The sequence below is a fragment of the Bombus fervidus genome, chromosome 8 (genome assembly GCF_041682495.2).
Source record: "Bombus fervidus isolate BK054 chromosome 8, iyBomFerv1, whole genome shotgun sequence".
NCBI classification, from domain to species: Eukaryota; Metazoa; Arthropoda; class Insecta; order Hymenoptera; family Apidae; genus Bombus; species Bombus fervidus.
In genome coordinates this window covers 14,676,186-14,702,968 of record NC_091524.1, presented here as the reverse complement: position 1 = coordinate 14,702,968, position 26,783 = coordinate 14,676,186, and the positions used below count along the sequence as shown (strand labels likewise).

The following is a 26,783-nucleotide window of genomic DNA, read 5'->3' as shown; positions in this document are numbered from 1 at the left end:
AGCGGTGATAACGCGTCCATCGTTGGAGAGCTACATGTTGCACACGTGTTACTTTATATCACGAGCGTATGTACGTTAGGGATGCAGCTGGGCGTGTGTAGGCTAATTTTCTTGGAATATACGTACGTGCGTACGATATATAGCTTCCACTTACGTATGTTCATGAAATTGTATACGCAGTTTGTTCGTTCGCTTTTCCATCGGACGATGACGATCGATCGTGTATCGCTTCTTAATATCGACAGCGATGTAATTTAAAAATAAAATGAATTAGTCGAAAGCTTCGCGTCCGTCTTAAAACTCATAACGATGGGAACTCGAATACGATAAACTACGATGTATAGACAGTTGCATTTCCTAAATTTCCTGCAATTTCTTTCAGTCGTGTCGATTTAATTCATGCGCGAGTAATTTCCGCTCTTTCGTCGAGTATATACCGAATAATAAATGAATAACCAAGTTAACCAAGTTTCGTGGCATCGATACAACCTGAAAGTTGGGCGTTGGAAACATATTTCACGGAATATCACGGCAACTGTTAGATTTAGAATGTTCGTTGATCCATCTTTGTTCTTTGTACGTATAAACTTTAGAGAATCGCACAAAATTAGAAGAAACTGAAATTTCGATCTTTAACGTTATACGAAAAATTATCGTCTTTGTTATTTTCGCCCATTTTATATACACAAAGTCACTGGACATTCATGACGCGTCTCTTTAGTTGGTTGTGTCTTTACAAATTTTCTGCAACGATTATGAGAAAATGGCATAGAGATAAAACTTATATCGAACAATGAAAGCATAACGTTAACGGCGATTTTGAGTAAAGGCGCGATATCGTATGTTTTTTATTTCGATGCGATGGCATGTCGTGTCGCGTTTCTAAAATGCCTTCCGTTAGAGCGACAGCTTTCTCGAATCCAAAAACGTTAATGAGATCCGTTTACGGTATTGCGTGCTTAACGAGTTTCAAAAAAGCGATACAACTGTGGATGCTGTAAAAAATCTGTAAAAAATACCGTAAAAAATATTTTAAACGTAAGACGTTATACGACGTTTTAGACGGATCCCGCTAGTTGATAAATATTAGAGCGCTACCGTACATCTCTATATTCATGCAGCCTCGAGAACACGATCCGAAAACGACAAAGTGCTCAGCTGGCAACAAGTTTCGCCCAACGGTAAGTCGGAATCGCTTAACTTGGAACGCGTAAACCTATGTACGTAACTACTTGCTTCCTTTCGTGGTTAACTCCGCTCTCTTTCGCAATTTCCGTTAGCTCCCTGTCACTGGGAACGTGAGTACGCATACACACTGCCGTTTGTTAATATAGCTGGAGCCGTAATGTACGCGGAAGCACGACAGTGCGAAAAACAGTAGTTAAAAGAACGCGTAAACGTTCTGCCGAACAGGTTGCACGATATAGGCTACACAGACAGTCCCATCGACCGCCCCACATATTACGCGTCTTTCCCTCGTTTTCTCATACCCTCTGTCCAAACTACGGTCAATTGGCTTCCGTCTGTTGAAAGATACGCAGGTACGTTCGACTTCGATATCTACCGCAAATATTCCCTAGAATCTTCTTCCATGGTACCGCGTAATTGGAAATCTATAAAAACGCGTTTCTCCTTCTTTAACTAGTTTCGTTTAACGCGATGCTTCGAAATTTAACTTTTGCTTGTCTGTACGTGTATAATTCTAAAGTTTGCTTTTAACTAGCCACGATACGTTTGTTTCTCGTTTATAATTATAAGAAAACACCGAGTGGAAATTTGAAATTGCGAGTTAAGATAAAGAAATATCGCAGGGTGTAAAAAATATTTTTCCTATTTCGTTCGACGTTACGTCATCGATAAAGCGGTTAAGTACCTCAGCTTATCCGTATTATTTGAATTTTACTTTACTCTATACTCTCTGCTCTCTGCTCTCCACTGTATATCGATAAATCTTATCTCCGTGCATATCCGTTTAACGTATATTGGAATTAATAGTCGACCGAACAAAGTTCAGCTGTAATCTACGATAAAGCAAAAGGAAAACTTCTTTTTCGTATTGCTTTAAAAAGTTGCCGCGCGAACTCGAGAAACTGCGAACTCGATGAAAATACAGGTTAATCCGGAGGAATAATATTAATATCTTTGAAGGCACACGCAACGAACAGGCGACAGGATTTTTCCTCCCTGTACTTTGATGCTTCGTCGTGCCGACGCTGGAAACATTGTTTCGAGAAAGAAAGGAAAAAGCCGCACCATGATGAGATTTAACCACGATTTTATAAAAGCTTTCGTTGCCGTTGCGTCGCGGAGAGCAGAAAGTAAGAGAGGGTCGAAGGAAACGGAGGAGAGGCAACTTTAACGCGATACGTTCAACCCCTGATAAACCACGAAATGAGAAATAAATTTGCGATTTAAAACGTCCAACTGCGAAAAATAATTTAGTCTTTATTCTGATATCTTCGTCTCGGCCCTCTGCTATTTTAATGGATTACGTTGAAACGCTTTTAACGGAAGAAAAATCCTTTTAAACGAACATTTTATACGTACGAGCAGATTTAGTATGTAAATGATCGGCGAGAAAGAGGTGGAAACCAAAAATTAAAAACGTTCATTGCGACAGATCGAGCTTGTTTGTAACTTGGATACACGTATGTATATTATACGTCGCTGAGATATGGTAAAACGCGTATAACGTAAAATAACGTAAAAGATCTTCGACCGATTCGAAATTATTTTTCAAATGTTATTAATTTGCGGACAACGACTATACCTGGAAAATTCATCTGTTTGAAAATTGTTTGAAAAGGTACTTCTACATAGCGAAGATAGGGGAGAATTTAGTACTGGATCGTATCTTTGCCCTGCTTCTTCGTAAAAACGTAAGATTATAACGTTGTTGTACGCGTGAACAAAATTTCCATATCGTTTCGGTGCGTTTTCAATTTGCGCAGGCAGATTTATCGATATATTTTCAATTCGTTTCCATCTTCTATGTCTACACGAACGTTTATCGTTGATACCATTATTTAATCAACCAAACCGTAATAATGTATGTTGCTACTAATGCTATGTTTTCATTTTATAATAAATGTTCATACTCTATGAATAGAGTGAATTTTAATAATTATTTAAGGCGATAATTCGATCAATACCAGAGCGATGATAAATTTAAACCGAAAGAGACTTAAATAAAGAGTAAATAACTTTTGTCACGAGTTGTACGTAAGCTTGAAAAATAATATACTCGAATAACTAGGAACCTTCGATCTGGTGATCGCAAAGTATAGAAAGCCGAGTGCTCGTGGATTTTCCGGTCGGTTATGTCAGCTTTAAACGCGCTCGATATTGCACCATAATACCTGCGGCGCAAAAACTAGACTCGCTGGTCGATGAAAAAGTAAAAAGGTCCAAAAAGTCGAAAAACCGACGGATCTAACTCGAACAAAGGATTTGCAAATTTGCAGTTGTTGTTGATCGAACGACTCGCGAATCGCACGATTTTTTAAGTACCTATGGGCCATTTATACCTATGTATATTTTATCAGCGTCATTTTCTTTGCGTTATTATAGCTGCAATTTATTTCTAACTTGGTTAAAAATAATTATCGTAGAAAGACAACACACGATAAAAATGATGTTCCTGTTGGTGATAATTTCAAGAATTTCTTTGTTATTTTTATTTTTCGCAATTCTAGATCCGTGTATCCGTGATCGTTGTATAATTGTATAGAATATTCACATCGATTTCGTAAGAAGGTTAACGATTTTCGTTTGGTGTAAATTGCGGTATCTTTTTTAATTGAAATTACTATCCAAATCTATCATAATTTTCATACAAAACTTATCTCGATATTCTAATATTTCGCATATATGTTTCGTGTTAGCAAGCCTAAGCCAGGGAGAAATGTAATGGCGAGTGTATCCGAACCCGGAGGGGAAAGACCATGCGAGAAGTAGTAAAAAAGAATAAACAAATATGTGTGTTGCGTAAATTAATACGAAAAGCTTTTTCAAAATTTCATGGTTTTTCATTTCGGCCTTGCGCTGCAAATTAAAATCGATGTCGCACGCATGATCTAATCGTTTAAACTTGCGTTAAAAGACAACAAATAAGAAATTAATGTGTTAAACGTTTGGTTTAAAAAAATTCAAACTCTCTGTTTTGAGAAAGCTACGGAATAAAACACGCCAGTATTTTATCCGCGATTCGTGATAACGCGCGTAATATTTTATACTCCAAAATGTCTGGTAACGTTTCCCGCATATTGGCCAATAATATTTTATCGAAATAATAAGAACACGATAGGAACATCGAAGTTAATCGTTGCGTTGTGAACACAGCTGACAGCTGTTAATGTAAACGATATCTGACCGATATTTTATTTTCCTCGTTATAACGAAAACTCGGCTACCGGTATTACTCGGCTTCCGTTTAATTTACCGATATAAAAACCGACGAATTGAATTGACTCGTTCGTTTGCCAGACAGTTTGTGGATTAATAAGACGAGTTGCTTGCAAGCGCATCGTATTTGATTCGAAGCCACGGAAAGTGGATGGATGGCTTGGTCGATTTAAAACACACGAGCTCACCCGAAGCAGACGGATTTGAAATCGTTGGTACCGAAATTTATCCAATCCAATTTCCACTTTACTACCTACCAATCGCGCTAAAATCTTCCAGGCTTTTTAAAATTTTTTAATCTTCCACCTGTGTAAAATCGTAATACGTATATTTTATAAGTAAAAATTAAAAAATAACGTTGACACGTATCTACGATGATTGGCAAAATTTGCGGAAATCTATCGTGTACGTAGGTGGCGCGAAATTTGTTGAAATTTCACTGCTACGACGAGATACGACCGCGTAGTGTGATTACATTGTTAGTCAAATTTGAGACTGATCTGGAAAGGTATAAAAATTACAAGTTACTTGCTGCAAACGTACGTTTACTAAAACACGTTGTTATACGTTTCGCGTCTTGCGTTGTCCGTACATGTCCGTGTCGCACACGCGACGTCCTGGTAACGTTTCGAAGCAAAAGTGATTTCAACGCCAAAGCAACAGCGAGACGTACGATATTTATCGCGCGATCGCGAGATAAAAATCTTCAAAATCTGTGCAGTTACAGAAGAAAGAAAAGTATCCCCCAATTAGTCAGCGGCGTTGGAACTTTGTTTCAATAAGAACACGAGCACCACCCTCGAGACTAATAAACCTGAAAAGTTACAGAACGTTCTCTACCCCCTGGTGGAGTTTCCTCGCGAACTTAAGTACGTTGGCTGTTTTCGTAAAATCTGCGGCGTAAAAACAGAAAACGCGCTACGATATCGTACAGCGTGCGAGGTGCAAACGAGATAAACTTCTATCGTGGAAAATGAGCTCGAACGGAATAGCCGGAAATTTCTTTCTGTTCGTTCGCGCGTGTCGACTCGCGTGCACGCGATACGCTGCACAGTTGTATCCTACGTTCGTTAAGATCGATCTTAATTTATATCATAAACGAATCCTTGGGTATTTTCATTTTGCCGGCCTTCGCGTTTATCGTGCGAACCATGATATCAAGGTATCTAAACTGGTTGTTCGTTGTCCTACTTCACTCGCCACCAGACCTCCGTAACGAAATTCTTTAAAGTCTAACTATAACGTTCGACGTCCATACGAGCTTTAACCTGACTTTGTTGTTCCCACGTTGTTTAAAGTCATCGAGAGCTTCCTAAAAATCCTTACCGATGCAGCAGATAGCACCGACACGGAGGTAAGACATCATTCTCCACATCGGTAAATCTTATTACGAGTAAACTATACAAACGAGCATTCTCGGCTAGAACAATTTCTGCGAAACGAATACTATAGAGGAAACAATTTTATGTAATTTTCGTGTAATCAATGTTTCTCGAGTTTTTAACAATTTCGATATTCGATTATACGAATCCTCGTTGCTTTAGAAGTCGCACGAACGTATTTAAACTTGGTTAATTTCTCTCTCCTACTCGTTTAGATATTTAGTCGCTGCTTTAGAAATCACGTGAAGCTATTTATACTCGATTACCTTTCCCTTTCCCTTTATCTAAATAGATATAAGTAGCATAAATTAAATTACGAGAAGTAATTTCCCTCGAAGTGGTTTCTCATTAATTATCCGCTCTTGCAAATTAATGCGTTTAATAGCAATCAGAAGGCAATTGCAGGAAGCGCTTATGTGTATGTACGCGTTTCGAGATCATATCAGAAACAAATTGAGCAACGCGCTGCTTATACGTATACGAAATCTTCGCTCGTGAACTATTGTTCCTCCTCGTACAACAGCACCGTTACGAAGGTAAACCTAGCTGCTATTACTTCGTATAAATATAGCTCTCGCGAGAATACGCTATACCATCTATTACCATCCGGTATTCCTAACAAGTAGAAAGTTTCCAAATTCGGATAACTAAAGATATTTTTAACATAGAACGGTGACTATAACAAAATCCTCGATTTCAAAGCAAGTGGGAACCAGACAGGCTAAACGTGACACAGGTTCGGTATAACACGATGCAGAGCAACGTCGATAACCAGAGTGAACTACATATTTAGAAATGTTTAAGCGACGCGACATTTAATTTCGTCGTGTGGAAATATGATCGACTGGAGCGCTATTGTTTAAGAAAAGGAAAGTCTTTCCCGGAAGTAAAGGAAAAAGGTAAAATCAAACGGGTGAAAGATAAACGCATCTTTGATTTTCGAGTACACGGTTGATTTATCGAACTGCGTTCTAAGGTTGTGGACGCGCGCCTATACGCAGATCGATCGAAAGACGAATGCTCGAACGATCAAAGCTCGAGTAGATGTAGTACGCGCGGAAGAAAGGAAACCAGAAACTTCGTAAAACTCGGAAAGAGTCGGTTCGTAAAGAATCACGAATTAAAAGCAGTCGCGCATTTTCTTTGGTAAATTCTTCCACCTTCCATTTCGACGTAGCGATCGTACGAAATTGCCGACTACTTTGCTACGCATACGGTGATTTTGAATCGCAAATATTTATTCCACTTGCTGGAACTTTTTAAACGGAATACGATTGCTTTGATCGCGCATAGCATAGCTTTGTTAATTCGACAAAGATCAGTTGCATCTATCGAAGCATGAAACTGCGAAAATTTGACGGCAAAGAGCTACGTGAAACTAGTACGATGATACTTGCAACTGTGAAAAAGTCTATGAAAAATCTACAAAGTATTAACGTTTTCTAAAGCAAAGCGTTAAATAATTGAACGATCAGTTTTAACGACGAGGATGTTCGCTACATTCGAAGATACAATTCTCGGCTGAAGGGATATGTAATTCCACGGTTTTCAAGTTTAAAGAGCATAAAAGGTAAATAAAATCGCGAAATTTAATTTTTTCAAAAAGAACAGATGGTACTTACGGTTGTCTTTAAGAAAGTCGTAACTTTCCGACCGTATAAAAATCGCGTCTCTGACCACCGACATGGGCACACGCGAAATCGCATTCCTAATCTTCTTTTCCTCTCTTCTGTTGCTTTTTGCTTCTGCGAAATTACCGCGGATCCGCGTTAAACTGGACGGTCGTTACGTAGCGTTCAAGGTCGTCTTTGGCGTTTCCAGTCGACCGCTTAGCAAAGTGCGAGCAAACAAGGAGAATTTCGATGGAAACGCGTAATCGCGATTTCTTCCACTGCCGTTTCGTTTCTACGACTATTACAAAGACGACGAATTTCGTGGTCGAGAAAACTACCGCGAACGACCACTTTTAAAAAGATTACCTTAAAACTTTGAACGATTTGCGAGTTTAAGCGAAACTTACCATTTTTTTATTAGACTCGTACCGTTTTGTCTTTATATCGTGTAAGGTTATTTAAAAAGTAGCAAGGTAGATACACAACATTTTACGAATAAACGAAATTGTCGGCCATAGTTGGTGAACGTTTTTCAAAGTCCCGCGTTAAGTGGAGAAATAGAAAGAAAAATGGGAAGAAAGAATGCGCGCGCGTCTGAAAAAGATACTCGTGCCGTAACAGTTGACGTTTAATCCAGAAAGAAGGACGAAACAGAAATTAACATTGTTCCTCTGAGAGTCGTTGGATTCGCCGCTGTATTCCGTCGACGACAATTCGTAGCTATCTCCGCAACGAGTGGCTGCGCTTTGCGCAAGTTACTTTTGGCTTTGCCCGAATATACCAGCGAATCCTTTGTGCGACGATCACACGCGCACAATTTTGACCAGAAACGAATCCTCTCGTCGATGAAGAAACGACGAAACATTGGAATATCGATCGAATATCCGTTGAATCGAAGAAAACGAACGAGTGGCGAAGATAATTTAATTGATATTGATACGTATTGGATTTATTGGAGTAATGCAGCTACGATATCGTATGCGCTACGTAACGCGCAGACAATAACGCTTTGTCTCGTTATACCGTGCGAAATGTCGATTTAAATACATTAGAAACATCAACTCGGTATATCCGTGTATTAATTAACTAATATCCACCACGATTATTCTATATTATATTAATTGGAATTTAGAAACGATAAATTGCTTAAATAATTCGATGGAAAAAATTAGCCCGATAGTTTACGTATCTTCACAACTTTGTCAGTTATGCGAAACGATTTGCTTCTGTTCCGATTCGCGATAAGAATATCGTCGTTTTCCAATCGTACCTTCGTATCGCCTGTACAAAATTTTGGCCAGTTTTAGCTATATAGCCTATTATTTGATACAAAAATTTCAAACGTTCGACGCAGCAAGCACATTTCGTCGTCTTACGTTCGGATATATTTAGAAAATTACATTAACTCGTATCTTCTAGGAATAAATTTATTCTGAACGTACGTTTCTCTAGCTTCGCCCTCTGCTTTCTTTCTCTCGTCTTTACTCGCTGGTATCCTCTTTCTTTTAGCGATTTAACAGTGCGTTTAAATTACCCAGAGATTTTCTCTTTCTGATTTCTAGGCCAACTAAGGGACGCGGTGGTTGTTAAAATACAGGAAAGACACGGAAAAGAATAGGAGAAAGACGAAAGCTGATCCTAGTGATCCTGTTAAGTAGAGGTCAATGGAGCCGTCTTGATGCAGGCTGCAAAACTACGTGGGGATTACCCATCGTGGTCGTCGGGCTGATTTCAACGGTGAACAGTGGCGATTCCACCCGTGGCCGTGGGTGGAAGAGCCGTTTTCATCACCGTCAACGACGAATAGTACAGCCACTTCCGCTTCCTCCACCCCACGTGGCCGAATCATCACCTGATAAGGTTGGTCCGAAGATATAATCACATTTTGAAACGATTCTTCAAGGTACATCTTCTGTCTACGCAACGTCTTGATCGTCGACAAGTGTTGCAAAAAAGTAGATGCGAGTCAAGTTTTGAAAAAATCGTAACAACACGCTGATATATTCTGCGTTGCTCTTTTATATTTACGGTTCTAACGATACAGGTGCATTTTAGCCGATAATTAAGCCGAGAGCTAACAGTATATCGAAAATCTGATACCTCGTCTCACATCGCGCCTCGAATGTTTGAAATGCTCCTCTGCCAAACTAACGTATAATTCTGACTCTTTACACACTTTCGCACGCATATTTCTTAGACAATTTTCCAACGTAGCTTCCTTCGTCCGTTCCTTTATAATATTTCCTTCTCGCGTCGTTTCTCTCCTTTTATCCGAATCTCTGTTTCGTGGTGAGACAATGCGACGTGTACAGGATATAGCGTTTCCTTCTTCGGCAGGCAAGATATAAATTTTGCTGTACGAAGGGACGTCTCCTTCGAGCATAATAATTTAATCGTGGTCAAGTTTGCACCGTCACTCGCTATGATTTTGTTCGTTCAATATGCTTTGGTCCGCAGGGATGCGAAAACAAATGAAATTTTCATGCCGCCCGCAACCAAACGGATTTTGCTTGAAAACGTTTGTTTCTCCTTTCTCTCTTTTTTTTTTTTTTTTTTACTCTTTTTTCGTCTTTTTGTATGTTTCGCTCGGAAACGTTTGAATGCTCCATCGGGACACAAATTTTCATCGTGCGCAATTCCATTCCGATGTTGTGCCACGATGTAAATCGTTAATCATATTTGCTTGCACCTTTTCGGTCGATTTCATTGTTTTATGAGGTGATACTTTGATTACAGCAGAAAATATTCGAGTGGGATACGAAGGAAATTGATTTGAACGAAATTCTTTCGCATCATAGACAGAAATGCGACCGATTATGGCGTACTGATTATCAGAGTCATGGAATTATACGTTTGGTAGCCTTTGCGTCGTAACTATCGCATCGCATAATTTCGCATCCCATTTATGCTAATGTGTTTTGTAAATGACGTTCCATGATTCATAGATGGTGCGTTATTGAAATTCGCTGAATCGCGGAAAAAAGAATGGAAAACGTGTCTTGCTATACCTGTAATATACAGCTGTACACGTACGTGTAGTATACCATAAACTGTTAATTAGAACAGAAGGGATGTGTTTTGAAAGAAAATGCATCCCTAATCGTTTACGCGTACATCGTACGTACATCTGATCAACGACTTTAGCTCGTAGCGTACGATTTTCGTGTAAATTCTTCGTACTAAAGCTAGATTAAGACAGGTATTAAGACAAGACTACGATATCATCGAGTTTCAAGGTCCGGAACTTAACGTACTATAGATCTGTGAAAGTTAAACGTTGTGTGCTCTCGCTAGAATTAATTACTTTATAAGAAACACTACGCTATAGTTTAAATTCTCCAAGTGTTAGATTAATTTTTCGAAAACGCTTCGTCGTGTTCTTTTATCTAAACGAAATTTCACGAAATATTTAGATAGCCAGATATTTAGATAGCCAAATGCTACAAACGCGTAGCTTTGAACAACTGTGCTATAGCGGAACAGATCTTCGGTGCAGATATTCATATATTCGTTAGCGTAATGTAATTAATGGCCATTTCTGAAATGTTTGAGCTAAATATGCGCGTTCAAATATGATACGGTTCTATTTCGTACGAATATTATCACATACGTATCTACGTATCTGCGATATGCAACGAAATAATTAGATAATATGCTACGATCTTTTAGTTTAAAATTGCAAGTAGAAACTGGAATTATTCGCTCCCATAACTTAATTTGCTCGATAACAAAGAGTAATTTATACTTTATTCGTATTTTACGTTAAGTTGTCCGTTGCAATACGCTTAAATCCGTTATAAATAGATAACGTCACGAATCACTTTAATAACAAGACGACTCGTAATACGTACTCCGGATGCGTCGAATTATCCAAGTGCTCGTTCTTGTCACCGCAAATGGATGCCACTTGCGCATTTTCTGAGCCCCCGTGTACACGTATTATGCTGGTACACGCCCGGCTCAACGAGTCGCGCCAATCTTAATTATTTTTGACAGAACTAGGACAGATTTTAAATTGTCGGCATGCTTGAAATAACGCCTTATAATATTGTACGACGTATACTTTCCACTCTTCCTCCGATAGAAACCTTCGAACGAACAATTTATACTCGTTGTTTTTGCAATATTTTCATAGATATCGCGATCAACGTAAAACGTAGTAAGATAATAATGAAAATCGATCGCCAAGTTTATACGTTTACGATCGGTTGCTCGAGAAATTGGCAACTTCTTGCATACTGGCAATTTCTTTTTCGCCCTTCGGTCGCAAAGAGGGGGAGTATACCTCGTGCTGGACTCGTTTACCACCGAGACGCTGTATAGTTTTATAGTACGAGCAAAGCTCGAATTTATCGATTATTTTGCAAAAGCTAAAAGGATCGTGCAAACGATATAATCCGTGAGAAATTCGACGAAAAGAAAAGGTTTCTTTTCGATGAAATTAAAAAGTTAGGAAATTATAACGACGACGATGATCCTGTAACCAAACTGTTTTCGCTTTTTAATCCTTGTTCCCCCTCGTAACGATGCGACTCGACATTCGTACGAACCAAATTTAATTACCCTAATTACTACGCTATCGGAAAGCAAAACGACGGGGAGAAAAGAATTTTGCTCGATGAAAACAGCAATTTCCAAGGTTGTTGTTCCTATGTCGTCAGTCCCTCGTGAGTTTTAAAGAAGGGATAATCGAAGAGATCGATTTCTTGAAAAACTTGAAGCGAATCTGCTCGTGTAACATTTTATACGGAGGAATATTAAAGAGAACGTACTATACGATGTTTGATTAGAGCTGGAGAAGCGGCCGCAGCCGCAGCCGCCTCGGAGCTCTGAGGAGCTGGAGGATCTGCACAAGCTGCTGCACTTCCCCGAGGAGGTGGCGCTCAGGTTGACGGAGACCGAATACCAGCTGTTCTACCAGATACCACCGGAAGAGTACCTCAGGCACGTGGCACAAGATCAGAACGCGAAATCACCTGCCAGGCCACCCCCGTCGCCGAGTCGCAGCTATTGCAATCCCAGCACCACGAACAGCTCGACCCAGACCGAGGAAGAGTCTAACTGGCCTGTTTCCAACCTCTTTTCTTCCGTTCGAACGCTCATCAAACGTTTTAATGAGGTAATTTTTCGAAATATCCTTAAACTAAACTAAACTAAACTAAACGAAACGTCTACGCGAAGAAAAAAATTTCTGTAGGATCGTTTAAAGAAGAGGGGAACGAATAAAATGCAGGAGAGAACAGAGAATCGAAGGAAATAGAATTATCGGCATAGGATTAAGACGTCGTTTCGTTGAAACACGATCGTATCGAGCACGTTCGTTGGAATAGAATTATTACACGTTGTTACGCGGCATAGATTTCCCGTTCGAAGCTTTTCTCCTCCTTCGCATTCCCTATCGTCGCGTTCACCTTCTCTCATTACGTATTACGCTTTCGGTTACATGAACGCGTGGACTTTCGTTCCATTACGTTCGAGCGAAAGAAATTTAATTATTTGCGATTCTCGGTGATTCATCTTCTTTCGGCACGAACGACGACTCTACTCGATAGCCACCGAGTGTTTGCGTACAACGGCGCGTTAATCGAAGTCGGTAGCCGTAAAGTGCTTGCCAATTATTTATTTAATTTCATTTATCTATGTATCGTGATGAGAAAATAGGCAGATCGTTGTTATACATACGTATATTCGACATAGATATTGTATATAATATATATATATATATATACTACTGCTATCTGTTCATCAAATATATTAAGGAGATTCTTGAAAACGTCATAGAACGTAGAATTTCCATTAAGACTAGATGTCGTGTGATTTTCGAGTCAGCGTGTAAAGAAACGTGTTCGTAACGAACAAAGTTAATAATCGTATCAAGTACATTCGGCAACTCGCATAATTATCGATATTTTGGAACTTTAGGTAAGCTCATGGGTTACTCAGGCGATCGCAAGTGGCGCAACGTTAGAAGAAAGGCAGGCGGTATTGTCCTGTCTCCTACGAGTAGCTCAGACCTGTTGGAATACCGGAAACTTTAACTCAGCCATGGAAATTGTCGCCGGTCTCAAGTAAGTTATCCGTACATCTCTTGTTCTCTGTTTCTCTTACTTCGGTTGCTAAACGTAAGTGCATAGTAGATGGATGTAATTAATTAAAGTGTACAACGCGAAACATCGACGATCACGACATTCGCCAAAGCTTAAATTTCTCACGTATCGGAGTAAAATCGGGTTATCGTTGAAACATTAACGCGAGAATTTAAGTCCTTTATTTTTCTTTCCAGCTTCGTGTTTCGATTTGATATAAACTAATTGGCTTAACTTCGAATTTGATTTCACCTAATTCGAAGTCATTTCTGGAAACTTCGTAACACTCTAGCAGCGAGCAAGACGCGTCTAGCCTCGATAAGCCTTCGTATCGATTAACCCCGGTCTATTGAAATAATAGGCGTCCCGAAGGCACCCTATAATCCTTGGTCTTAGCAACTCGAGTAAAACGCTATTTAAACTTACGTTTTAAGCGTTAATCGCTATCCCAGCAGAAAGCTGCTTTGGTTCAAGATTGACAAAACTTGTCAGTCTCCTCTGGTTCAACGATATCGATTTAGAAACTTTTTAATATTCTCCTTAACCTTTGCTCGATTCGCGAAAATGAGACTCGACCCGCGATTATATCAAAAATTCTGGCAAAGTTTCGTCGACCTTGGAATATCTTTTCGGCCAGCGTTTCACTCGCCACGACATAACGCGTCCTTTTTGTAAAATTTACGAGGGCATCGCATACTCCCTGGTTCATCCTTCTTATCGTAAACTTTGATTCGTCGTTAGTGGTCCGCTGTTTCGTCTTTCCACCCTCAAAGATCTTTCCTTCCGTCTTACGCAATGTCGGAATACTGTAAATGGACTTTCTTCCGATTTTCCTTTCTCGATACTTTTTTCCATCGTCTTTACGCGCTTCTACTATTTTGTCTCTTTTTCCGTGTCTATCTAAAATCAAACGGACTCTTGTCTAATTTGTTACTCTTGCTTCTTAGTCGACGAATCTCCATCTAATTTCGCATTTCTAAATATGTAGATATTGGTATGATGCTTGATCCGTGAATTTCATCATCGCGTATAAATCGAAGTTAGGGAAACGTTAAAAAACCTATTTATCATCTACATTTCGCAAAAGTAACGGAAAAATTTGTGGTTTCGATAGAGAAACGTAAAGAAAATGCGTATTGTTTATGAAAGCAATTATGAAAAGAAACTATATTTGCGTTAAAAAAATTTGTATATTTCATACGAGGCACATTCATTTTTTAAAGAAAAACAGAGAAGGCTTTATCATTTATACAAATCAATTTTTTACCATTATTCCTAGCGAATACGTTTATAATTATCGTATACGACCGAAGGCTTTCGGTTATCTTGGAAATAAGAATCGATTCATAACCGGTACGACGATAGTCATTTCGTTACGTAGACAATAGACGCTATGGTAAAGTGCACGAGACGTTAAAAAAATAAAAAAAAGGATAGTACATGTTGTGAAATACGGCGCTTCGTTTAAAAGCTACTAGTAGTAGTAGCAATAGTAGTGCTTGAGTTTGATGTACAAGGGTACTTGTACATATATGATACCTCACGGCGAATATTTACAGAACTGTCAAAAACAAACACTGTTGAAATCTCATAGACGCTATCTTAAAGTTATATCCATGTTGAAAAATGTAAAATATGAAACGCGTGTGCATGTAACTTTTTAATTAAATTACTCGCTACTAGTTCGCTTTATCGGTCGAACGAAACGTCGGGACAAAGGTGACTTACGAGTTAACGAGACGAGGAAAAAATGGAAAAGTATCGTTACATCAGCGACGACCGTACACAGCGCGAAGAATTAAATCATTGCCCAGATGCAGGTAAATTCAGCTACAACTTTGCCCCGTTATCAATAATCTCGAGCTTTCGTACAAATTTATAACCAAAGGGACAAGCCGCGCCATCGAATCGTACTCTCGTGGTCGCTTTGAAAGAACGAATGAAAAAATAAACTAGCTTTTATTGGCGACATCGTAAAACCAGGAACCTTCGCAACCGCGAACGAAAAGAAGATAAAAGCTGCTGCTCGACCATCGTCCTACACACGACCATTGTCCTCGATGCGGTCGTATACTTATAATTTAGCTCGCGTTATATGCTCGCACTTGAGTTTTACTTTGGCAAACTATGCGATTAACCGAATAGTTGAAATTTTAGTAGATAAAGCGTCCGCGCTATCGCCACCTACTACGTCGCGAAACTCGCACGATACACGATGAAACTCTTGAAAGGCGATATTAACGATCGACTGTTATACAGGGTATACATTTTGTCTGTTTTATAATTTCAGTTTTATAATGGAATACGAAACGCTTTCTTACAGGTGCCACAAGCTAAAGCCCTTTTGGCAAAGTGTGAACGACCCAGTACCAGTTTTGGAAAATCTATCCTCCGCCCTTTTGTCTCCCGAGTATGAGTTCGCGCTTGCTCGCTCCTTGGCAATGCCAGAATGTCCAGTGGTGCCGTTCTTTGGAGCTTTTTTGCGGGAATTGCGGGAAGTCATCGCATTCGAGTCCAAGGTAACCCATTAAATTTTATTCCTCTGTAATTACCACAAGCCGCCGAGCAAATTGCTGCTGCCACCATGAAAAGGACGAGACGAGGGGGACCTTGAAACTTTTGCATAAAACGTTACGGTAATTCTAACGATAAAATCGAGTTTCGAAGCCAAGACAGAGCCTCGTTCGGCTCCTATTATATCGCGTCATACGCTGCTACCTTTACGAATTAAGCTTTACAAGCAAAAGTAAGCTCGCTCGTTCTCTTTGCGCGTCGTTGTACAACGAGAAAGAAGGTGTAACCGGAACGCGTTGATCGAGAGGTTCGAGAGATTCCAAAGTATCGAAGTTTGTCCCAATATCGAAATGTATTACGTACATTTCCAGTAAAAATTGCAATATAGATCAGTGTACATCGGGACTTGGCATTATCGAGGTAAACTTTTGTTCAAACAATTATCGAAATAAAATTTCTAATTTATTTGTTACTTGCTTGGTCGGATTACAAATTTTCCAATCTAGTGCTTTGTAACAGATATTTCTGTCTCCGCGGTATAATTCCTCTATTTCCGTTCTATTTCGAGAACTTACGCAGCAATAAAGATTTGTGGTTACATAATCGAGCTTTGTGCTTCGATTAGAAGGAGATAATTGCATATGTGCTCTACGTGGTTCGTTTGCTTTCTATTAATAAGTTACCCGTCCGAAAAATCTATGAACAAAGTTTTTCACTCGTATGGATGTAAACTAGGATCTCGGCACGATTCGATATTAACAGACCACTTGAGTGTTCCGCGCAAACACGGAAAATGAAAGAGCAAAATAGAAAATTCGCTAAAATCTGTCGCGTGTAAAACACGGCTGAAACGATAGAGAAATAAAACTAGAACGAAATAACGAAAAGTAGAAGGAATATCGTGGTTCGAAAATTTCGAACGTTTCGTTTTTCCATCGATTACCTTAATGCCAATTAAGCGATCGAGGTCACCGGTGAGTGTCTTTCCTTCGATATCTTTAACATCGGAAATAGGTATCGCCCACAAAATATAAATACCGAAATAGACAACAGAGTGAGCAAATTTTTCATTCGAATGCATTTTTCCAATATTCGATATCTGACCTACATTTAAAAACACGGAAAGCGCGTTCGCTCGGTAATTGTCGGATTTTGCACTTTATAAAATCTATTGCGTGAGGCACATATGTAATACACGTACGTGGGATTCTGCTTCGTATATAATATAAAAAGTAAAATGTTGTAACATTTTTAACGCGAGTAAATAAAGAAACGATATTGTTATTTCGTAAGGAAATATAAATTTTACTATAACGAACGATACGGTAAATATTGACAAAATTTCTCTTCGAATTATCCATTAACGAGAAGGACGATTATCGATTCTTCGAACGATAAATCCTGTATCGGTTTAGACGATATACGAAACAATTTCTAGATTTATATAAGCAAAAGCTTATTCGTCAAAGAAGACCGCTGTCTCGAATAAATCAAATATCTTTAGCCAAATTACGCAAAAAGAAAGTACGTACGAGTAAAAATAATCTCTGGACCAAGGAATATTTGACTATTCGAATTTCGAATGTTCGAAAATGATTTTTAAACGAATTCGTACGTGTGCCCCGATCGAAACTTGACTCGCTCGATGAGAAAATCCGATCTTCCAGTATCTTTCTGACTTATCCTTTTCGTCTGCAGCGAAAAAAGGCCTTTAAATCCTAATACATTTGCCCAAACAGATGAGTATCGGTGCAATATCAATTCAACGCCGATCCAATACCAGTTCGCTATTGGTTCTAGCTCGATTCTGTTCCAATTCAAACTCAGTTCCGATTCGGTTCTAGATCAAACTGTGTTTCAGCCTAAATCAATTCTAAGCTCGATATCGCGCGATATCTGTATTCAGTCAAATTGTATAGTCTTCCGAAGCATTTATCTTCGGATATATCTTTCGGCCATATAATTCCAATACATCGTAAAACGCTCTGTTCGAAACGATTTGTGTCGCGTTTCTGTTCGCCGATGCTTTCTTAACGATTTTGTCGCATCGAAGTAGATAACGAACATCGATAGGATGAATAACGACGCGCGACGATGCGCTGCCGGATCAGTCACCGTTTTCCTACCATACTTATTCGAACGCGTCGAACAGCGGAAGTACGTGAAAAGAAAAGAGACGAACTGTGAGATCGGATGATTTCACGGCGAACTTACACGTACGATTTGGCATCTGGCCAAGCAAGTTCCTCGATAAAATCCGTACATCCCCCGACCTCCGCCGAAAGCGTCGAACCATGGAATACGAGCAGCGACGAACGAGGCCAAAGGTTGCCCGGAGATACCACGGAGCTACTCGAATTACCAACCCTTTCCTTTCGTTTGACCACTTTAAAGCAAGAAACGCCGATACGAGCTACTAGCATCGAAACCGAAGAGCGCGTGCATAATCCATTCTCCACCGTCTCTTTCTGATATTTCTTGGATTCTCGCTCCACGATTCAACGATGATTATCAGAAAAGAAAGCGAAAGTGCCGGCTGAAATATCGTAATATCGCGTTCATACGCGATTTATTTTAACGTGCCATTTAACTTGTTTGGTTTCAATTAAAAATTTTATTTCGATTTAAAATAAAAAAGTTGATTTATCGATCTTACCGCGAATAATAATTTTCTATTCGTATTTTGCAGCTAGTCTAATCTATCCGTCTATCTGGTTAGCTGACAATCTGTCTCTTTCCGTTTCTCTATTTCTTTGCGTAGAATACAGAAAAATTAAATCATAGACAATTGGAATAGGATGCTTTGTCACGTTTACTATTCTTTCAATTTGATAATTTATAACACGCTAAAACTAATCGCGAGTTAACGTTGATCACGATATTACGCATAATCGTGAATATATCGAACGGTTTGAGTTTCGAAATACATCAAAAGCGATAAAACATATTATTATCTACCGATACGTTCTTCTCGTTTAAAACGAAATTGATAATCCATAAAAAAAAAAAAGTTATTATCGTTTTCCCCGCTTTTCTGCATTTCGCTTCAATTTGAAGCCTGTGAATTGGTTTTTCGCGTTAGAGCTCTCCGATCGTTTATAAATAAAATATGACGGTTACTCTGAAATATAAAATAGTTAATAACAATGATATATATTGGCCGAATGAAATATCATGGGTTTGGAAGGAATTGGCAGGAGTAACGGCAAAGAATAAAAATAAAAATGCGTCGTTAAACGTATTTCGTTCTCGTGCAGTCGGGTTATTCGGAATCGCTACAACGAAATCTAGCGCGCCTCAACCATAAAGTCTTCGATGTACGAACAATTCTAGCATATAATTGCCCTGCAGCAAAGTATTCATCCGTAACTGCAAATCTACCAGCAAATTGGCTCATAGGTGGTGATAATTCGATTAAGCGACAAGAAATTCAGCGAACGATGTATGATAAACGATCGGACGATTTAAAAATATCTGAATAATTCTTGGAACGCGCGCTAAAAATACTCTTAAAAAATACGTTACGAGTGACATATTCGTTAATTATTACTATTTATTTATTAGCTGTTGCTATACGTTACGGCTGCGTTGTCGACGAGACCGTATTAGTTTATAACCAATTACGCGCTTCGTATTTTAACCTATTAATTTCGTTTCCGAGTAACGAGCGTCTGTTCGTTCTACTTATCAACCGTGACGCTCAAAGTGCCACGCGTATAGATAATTTTTTCTAATTAGTTCTTATATTTGTAAATAATTGTGTCGTGAATTACATACGTTGTAATCATACTTTACGCTTTCTCGTTCGTTAGCAAAGAAAGAGAAAAGTTCACTGTACGTATTTTAATTGTGTCGGGTTCCGAGCGTTAAGCTTACGCGCAAACAATTTATTACGGAACAAAAGTTAAAGCGAATAGAACGAAGAACGTAGAACGTTCAACGTAGAATGTTGGTTTTTCTAAAGATACGAGTTCCACAAATGAAATTTAGGAATGAAAATCCACGAATCAACTAGACAGTTACAGTGATATATATCAGTTGTCCTAGAAACAGAAGATTCCAGTTTAAATTTAGATCGAGCAATACGATTAGCAAATTCTCCTCTTTCCGTCTCTTCGTTAATTACGTCTTTAAAAGTCTGTCGTTGTATATTTCTGTCTCAACGATTTAACGAACGATATCCAGTTAAATAATACATTAAGTAAATAACAATAACGATGATAAATAAATAAGATTTACTTTACACGAGCGATCGAACGTAATCTATAGAAAATGTTTAATTGCCTCCGTGGTCGGTATATTTATGTACGACGTATGCGTAATTACGCGATTTTTTAATCAACCGTACGAGTCTCGGTTTCGTCGGAATCGTTAAAAGACGAACTAAAACTACCGAATTTTAACTGTGTGTAAGTGTAAGCCAATCTTGGGTATCTTCTGTGTCAAAGAACCGTTCAGGGGAAGTCTTACGAACGACCGAGCAATACCAGGGATATTACTTTGACTCTATTGTGGCTCATGGTCCTTTTCGTGAGTTGATTGAAAGGAGGCGACATAACGGTCTTTATACTGTACGGTTTCATTCGTTTGGCGAAAGTATTTGGAAAGCTCGGAGGTTGCTGCGCGATGATCGGAATAACAGAGTAAACGAAAAGATCGGGAAATTTCGGTATTATTATCTATCGATGCTATTTTTAATTATACGATACAGTTCGATGCTTGGATTCCAGGTATTCTTAAGATCAAATTTAATCATATCCAATTATAAATCTTAGAAACATATCTTTTCGTTGTTTTTCCTCCGTACTCTTGTACGATAATTTTCATGGGTCAGCGTTATCACGGATAAAAAGGAGAACTCGACGAGTATCGATCACTTATTAAAATATTTAATATTCGTACGTTTATGCGCAATGCCCCTTGCGTTTTCGATTCGTGCCTTAATTATCGGATTTTACGCAAATACGAAGCTGAATTTCTATTGTGATTCTATCCGTTACGAGGATGAAATAAAGGAGGAAAAGAAAAAAGAAGAGCGAAGAGGAAACGTATAGCGATAAGGTTAGGGGTTTCTATCGGCCTCCAGCAGCAACGATGGTTGTAGGCCGGCGGAAACTACTTGCTCTTGTCGCTAATGATCTTCGGTTTAAAAGATCCAGAACGTGGTTTAGTCTCACGGCTCCTTTGAATATTTTAACAAACAATATTCGCGTAATTAAGCGTGACTTGTATCGTACTAGTTTTACGTATTTTACTAATGTCTACGCGATCTTTGTCGAACGCGCTAATAGCTCAACGATAATTGTTTATTTATAACAAAATGTAACGTGAAATTATTATACCGTTATTAATTATTATCGCGTCATCTGATTGCGTAATTTCGTATATGTATATCTATACTATAATTTATTTTCATAAATAAAGCGTTTTGGGAAATCACGATTGTACGTTTAAATACGAGCTATCTATATTTATAGATTTATGCGTACGATTATTTAGAATAGATTTATGCAGCTAATTTATCTTGCATAAAGAATATAAACTGTACTTTAGTACATGATAAAAGAAAGAGAGAGAGAGAAAGAGTTAGATGATAAAGTAATGATCAAAGCCACGAGAAAAAATATTCGAACGTGTCATAAATTGATAATTTATTGTTAGGCAACGTTATAAGCGAAACAGAGGTCTACTATCGTTAATTATAATATCGATAGGGGAAGTAATACGAGCGATAATTTGCGAGCAAACGATTATAACGATATGCCAGACGATACTGCAAAACTTTGGTACGTTAAGAACTCTACTTACCAGTCGAAATTTATTTTTAGAAGGAACGTTATTCGATTAGAGAATTCGATGAAACAGGGTATAGTAGAGTATGCGAGGTTTTCGCGTTTGTTAATTTTCTACGTGTAATTTTATTGATTACCATTTGTCCGAGATACATTAAGAATTTAAATGTCAAAGGTATTTAATTTCTCGTGCTTTGTCGTAATACTGTAATTTTAAAATAAACAAATACAATATGGATACTTTTGTTATTTTATGTGCAAACATTTAAGGGGAAAACGGAAAGTCTTTGTTATGCGGAAAAAGTTTGCGCGGTTCTTATTTTGATTTGCATTTTGTAATATACGATATAAATACATAAAGATTGTTTACGCGATTGAGTCAACGACGTACATCTATTTTGTACAGAGGTATTTTTCATCAACAAAGTTTTATAATAATATACATATGTATAGGAAGAATAATACGATGGATTGATTTCATCATTCCATTTTCTGTCTACGTACAAAGCTTCGTCAAAATGGAAATTTTCGGATTTTACCTGCCAGTGAAATGCACGTGCTCTCGCAGGATTTTCGAATTCAATTTCCTCGGAGACAAAGCTTCGTATTAAAAACTTTTGCCTGACATTTTCCATTTATTTTTGCATACGAAATCACTTCACTTTGTATAATGATACGAGGAAGCACGAAAATGTAAAAATAACAACTGCCTTACGAACGATAACTACGTACTCGCAACCGGTAATTTCACCAGTGACACGTTATTGTACGATAAAAATGTGCAACATAGCGTATACGCAAAGTTGAACTTTACCAAGTTATTGCTTAACCGAGTGATAAACATATTGGCGAACAGCTGATCTCGCATTTTAGCGTATTGAATTTTTCACTGAGAGGATAAGTAACGAATACAGCGATACGAACGTAACTATATTTGACTATATTTAGCTAGCATCCATTACACGTTTTATTTCGATTAATTTGAAATTTTTATCCTGAGTTGTGTTATTCGTATTTGCACGAGTTGTTAACTGGACTCGAATATCACCTTTTTTATATAACGCTTATTAACAAGTTACAAGCTAATGACGATAATAAATAGCTACTAAAAGCAAAAAAGCCGCTAGAGCGATTAAAATTAGTTATAATCCCGTAAAATTAGTGAAACCATTACGAAGAGCGTGAAACTCTAATAAATATCTGGAATGTCTTAGAAAAAATACTAAAATGTAGCTTAATGCGCGTAATGTGCTAATACCGTACATAACGTGCACTTAGTTGGTATTTTCCTCGTACGTGGTAGATTATGAGAATTTGCGCGAAAAGTAAATGTTTCGTTATTTTTAACGATTGCGATGTGATATAGATCTGAATAGATGTTTTAGATGTGTCATAGTTTTTTAATTTATACGAAAATAGTTATCGACGCGAGTTTTACAAATTACCACGATATCTACTTTTCGTGTACGACTATATTACGTTAAATACTCGAGAACGAAGAATTATAAATCGATATTAAAATATTAATTCAGTTCTCGAGCAAACTCATTTATGCCGAACCCTCGGATTTTTACGATCTTAGAGTTCCAAAAAATGTGAACAAGTTTTAGAATACCCGTCAAGGCCTCTGCTACATCGTACGGCCGTCCGTTAAATCAAATGTTCGAAACTTTTTTCAATAAAAATAAAAGTTCGGAGAAAAGTCTGTGAAAATTCCCAGTTTCGCTCGAATCGTCAACAACGACCCAGTTCACCTACGGATATACTCTGTTTCGAAAAACTTATTATACGAAATTTTAGAGTTACGAATTCGTCGAATTTTTCGTTAGAGAAATATATAAAATGTTCGGAAAATTTATTATACAGTTATTCGAGAAAAGGAAAAAAATAACAAGGCGAAGAAACGGTAACAGGCTAAGAAAGTACAGCTGACGAGATTGCCAGATCTTTCATCGCAGAAATGAAAAAATATGAAAAACGTGATTCGTTTGATTTACGATGGTTCATAAAGGATATCGGAAATCCCGATACGTTGACATTATTTCCAAGTACGTGAACGCGTCGAGTAATGGTTCGTGAAATTAAGTACGTATTGTTTAAAAGATGATAAACCCGACTGCCTCGTATAAACAACAGGCAAGAATTTCTCAAACTCTGTGCAAACTCTGTGCCGGTTGTGCGATATTATGATTCGCATACTACGTAAATACGAATGAAACGATTCAATGGCCGCATATACCTAAGGTACGTGAATGTACAGGCGACGAATGCCGAAAGCTCGTAGCACTCTTTGCGTGGAAGTGATTTAGCAAGATTTCGCTGGCGCCGCGCACGAAGCCGTAAAGTGGTTAAACGCAACGCTGATAATTTCGTCTAACGATAAAAACCTTCCCATTTTACGTTAGAACAATGGCAAGGGCTTTTTTCGATCCGTGTACGGTGGAAAGTTTTTTTTTTTTATTATTATTATTATTTAATTTGTATTTTACAATTGGTCCAGTCGAACGTTCGATCAATTTTTCTAGCTTAATTGCTAAATAACACGTGGATGGCTACCCCCAGCGGGATATCATGTTCGAGTTTGACTAATTTATTTCTTTAGCGAGGTCAATGGGCTGTTTTCTTTTTAGTCTTCTTTCTATGAGAGTACGGTGGTAATGTGCGTATCTTTTGACAGTTGGACATACCGTCTAATTCGAACCACTGCCATGTTCGTAATGTTCTTTTTCTTAGGTCTAGCGAAATAAAGCTCGGTCACGGCACACTCGCTATTACGTAGACCTCTTTCGTGAGCGAGCGATTCTTTTTCCCCGGTGTAGGTAAGAAAAATGACTGAAACGTTTTAGAAAAGACCTTCGGAAGGAGATGGCGAGGTGCGTGATCGTGACATTTAGGTTCGCCTCGAGCTACGACTAATCGTCAGCTATCAAACTCGAGAACAGATTGTGTCGTAATAGATCATGTTAAAGAGAAATAATATTATCGACTCTGACGATAGCGAGAACTAGCATTGACGGAGATTGTTTCTCGTAGAAGGCTGAGAAAGTTAAACGGATTACTTACTCGCATATGTTTCTTACAGTATACGAACATACAAGTAATACAAATTTAATACAAATACTATCGTTGTATTCTCGTAGCTACGTTTCCGTACTAATCGTAAGTCGAAACCACTGGATCGCTATAATCGTGCAAACCCAAAATGATATATTGCTTTTAATAACTAATAATTAACGAGAGTATATTACAAGTGTCTCCGTGTTATAAAATACCAATATACGTGTCACTCTCTATAGTCGCGTAATTACATTTATTACGTACCACTTATCGTTATTACGTATTATTACATCTATCGAAATTATTATAGAGTTTCCATACTACTGTTATAAAAATAATTTGCGAGACATTACAATGTCCGAAACGGCTATAATCTGTCACCTAACTTCTTATGATATAACGTTTTAATCTGAACGTGTAAGCTGAAATACGAGCAAAACTTCGTAAACGTTGAAATTTCTGATTATATAAATATTAAAAATGGTTTTAAAACGAGAGAAAAAGGAAAAGTAAGACATTCTTTTACTTGAAACGATTTTTTAATCGATTCGTAATAATTGTGAAAATTTAATTTTGATTTAAAATAATTTTTATTGGCGAAAATATCGTTCGATACGCTTTCACCGACGTAAAATAAAATTATAGCTTTATTAAAAAAAAAAAAAACACTCTGTACTCTTAGATATAAGGAAGTCTGTAGAGGCATGTTTTACTACAGTTTCATTACTGAACTTTTCTTCGGTTAAAAAGTACTTGGGAAATTAATAGCCTTGTCGTCATAAACCACCTATACAAAAGTGAACTTTTTTGATTTTTACGAGAAGAGACTCGGAACTACACCAAGTACTGTACTATACATATCTCAATTTGAATGCAAATTTATTCTTTTTTTTTTTTTTTCTTTTTTTCTAATTGTTTTCTCAGTATCTCGAAATTATTCTAGAATGGACGTCTAATTTATATGGTATAGTATTTTTACGTCTATTCTCCGTAAATTAAGATTGATAAATAGAGTTGTGGTCATCGTGTAATTAATCATTATGGATAACTTGATTCGGTTAGTCACGCGAGACTCGTATTTTGTGATCTCTACTATTGTATGTATAGTTGTCCGGAAAATTCGTAACGATATTACGAATAGAATATTACAAACACTTTTCGTATATAATCTTAAACGATTATGTTTAAACTGTGAGCTTTATCTTAGAACATTCGACAATTTCCAGTATCCGTATCGATCCTTCCCTTGCGAAACTTCGTTGTTTCCAAAGATAGTCAGTTTAGTTCCGATCACCAACCGAATTAGTCTTAGAACACCGAGCGAACAAGTCTTGTTCCAGATTACGATGGAACCGGTGGAACAACAATAACCAGTGTGACTAGAGTTTAACAAGCGTCTGTTGTAGTCGATATTCCCAAGTTATGCAGCGAGATTTCCTTTGGATCTCGTAAAACGAACATTTCTCGCTGTTATCAAACCTTGCGAAATAACAGAAGATGACACAATCTACGATTTTGTTGTAAAACACTTGTCGAAACGTCGATCGTATCGCGATTGGCGATTACCGAATAAAATATCATTCGATATTGATCAAAATTACGTAATTTTCTACGTACATAGATAAACAATGATAAACTCTCAACAACTTTGATAAATAGTAAAATCGTTGGTACAATTGCGAGTAGCGAATTACGATATTCCCGTTTCGATGCTTATAGTTCTTACTAATTATAACGTATAATATAATAACACATTCTGCTTTTTTCTTTTATTCGTATAATTACATTATGTACAATTTATTAAAAATGATTTAGGTTTACGGGCTCAAGAAAATACGGTTTTTCCTGATTTGACTGTGTTTGAGCAATAAGAATCTTTTGGCCTGACGAAAGGTGGAAATAAAAAGAAATTGAGCGAAACGTTGATTCTGACGG

At 37.9% G+C, this 26,783-nt stretch overlaps 1 protein-coding gene across 8 annotated transcripts in view; it reads left to right on the top strand.

Moving 5' to 3' along the window:
* Positions 1 to 26,783, top strand: part of LOC139990084 (1-phosphatidylinositol 4,5-bisphosphate phosphodiesterase epsilon-1) — a 121,891-nt gene that overhangs the window by 73,462 nt on the left and 21,646 nt on the right. For all 8 annotated transcript variants that reach the window (XM_072008988.1, XM_072008986.1, XM_072008987.1 and 5 more), the window contains 4 exons: positions 8,962 to 9,259; positions 12,190 to 12,518; positions 13,322 to 13,467; positions 15,809 to 16,004. In XM_072008988.1, the coding sequence (XP_071865089.1) occupies positions 13,445 to 13,467; positions 15,809 to 16,004 (219 nt within the window). In that variant the 5' untranslated portion in view covers positions 8,962 to 9,259; positions 12,190 to 12,518; positions 13,322 to 13,444. The remainder of the gene's footprint in view (positions 1 to 8,961; positions 9,260 to 12,189; positions 12,519 to 13,321; positions 13,468 to 15,808; positions 16,005 to 26,783) is intronic.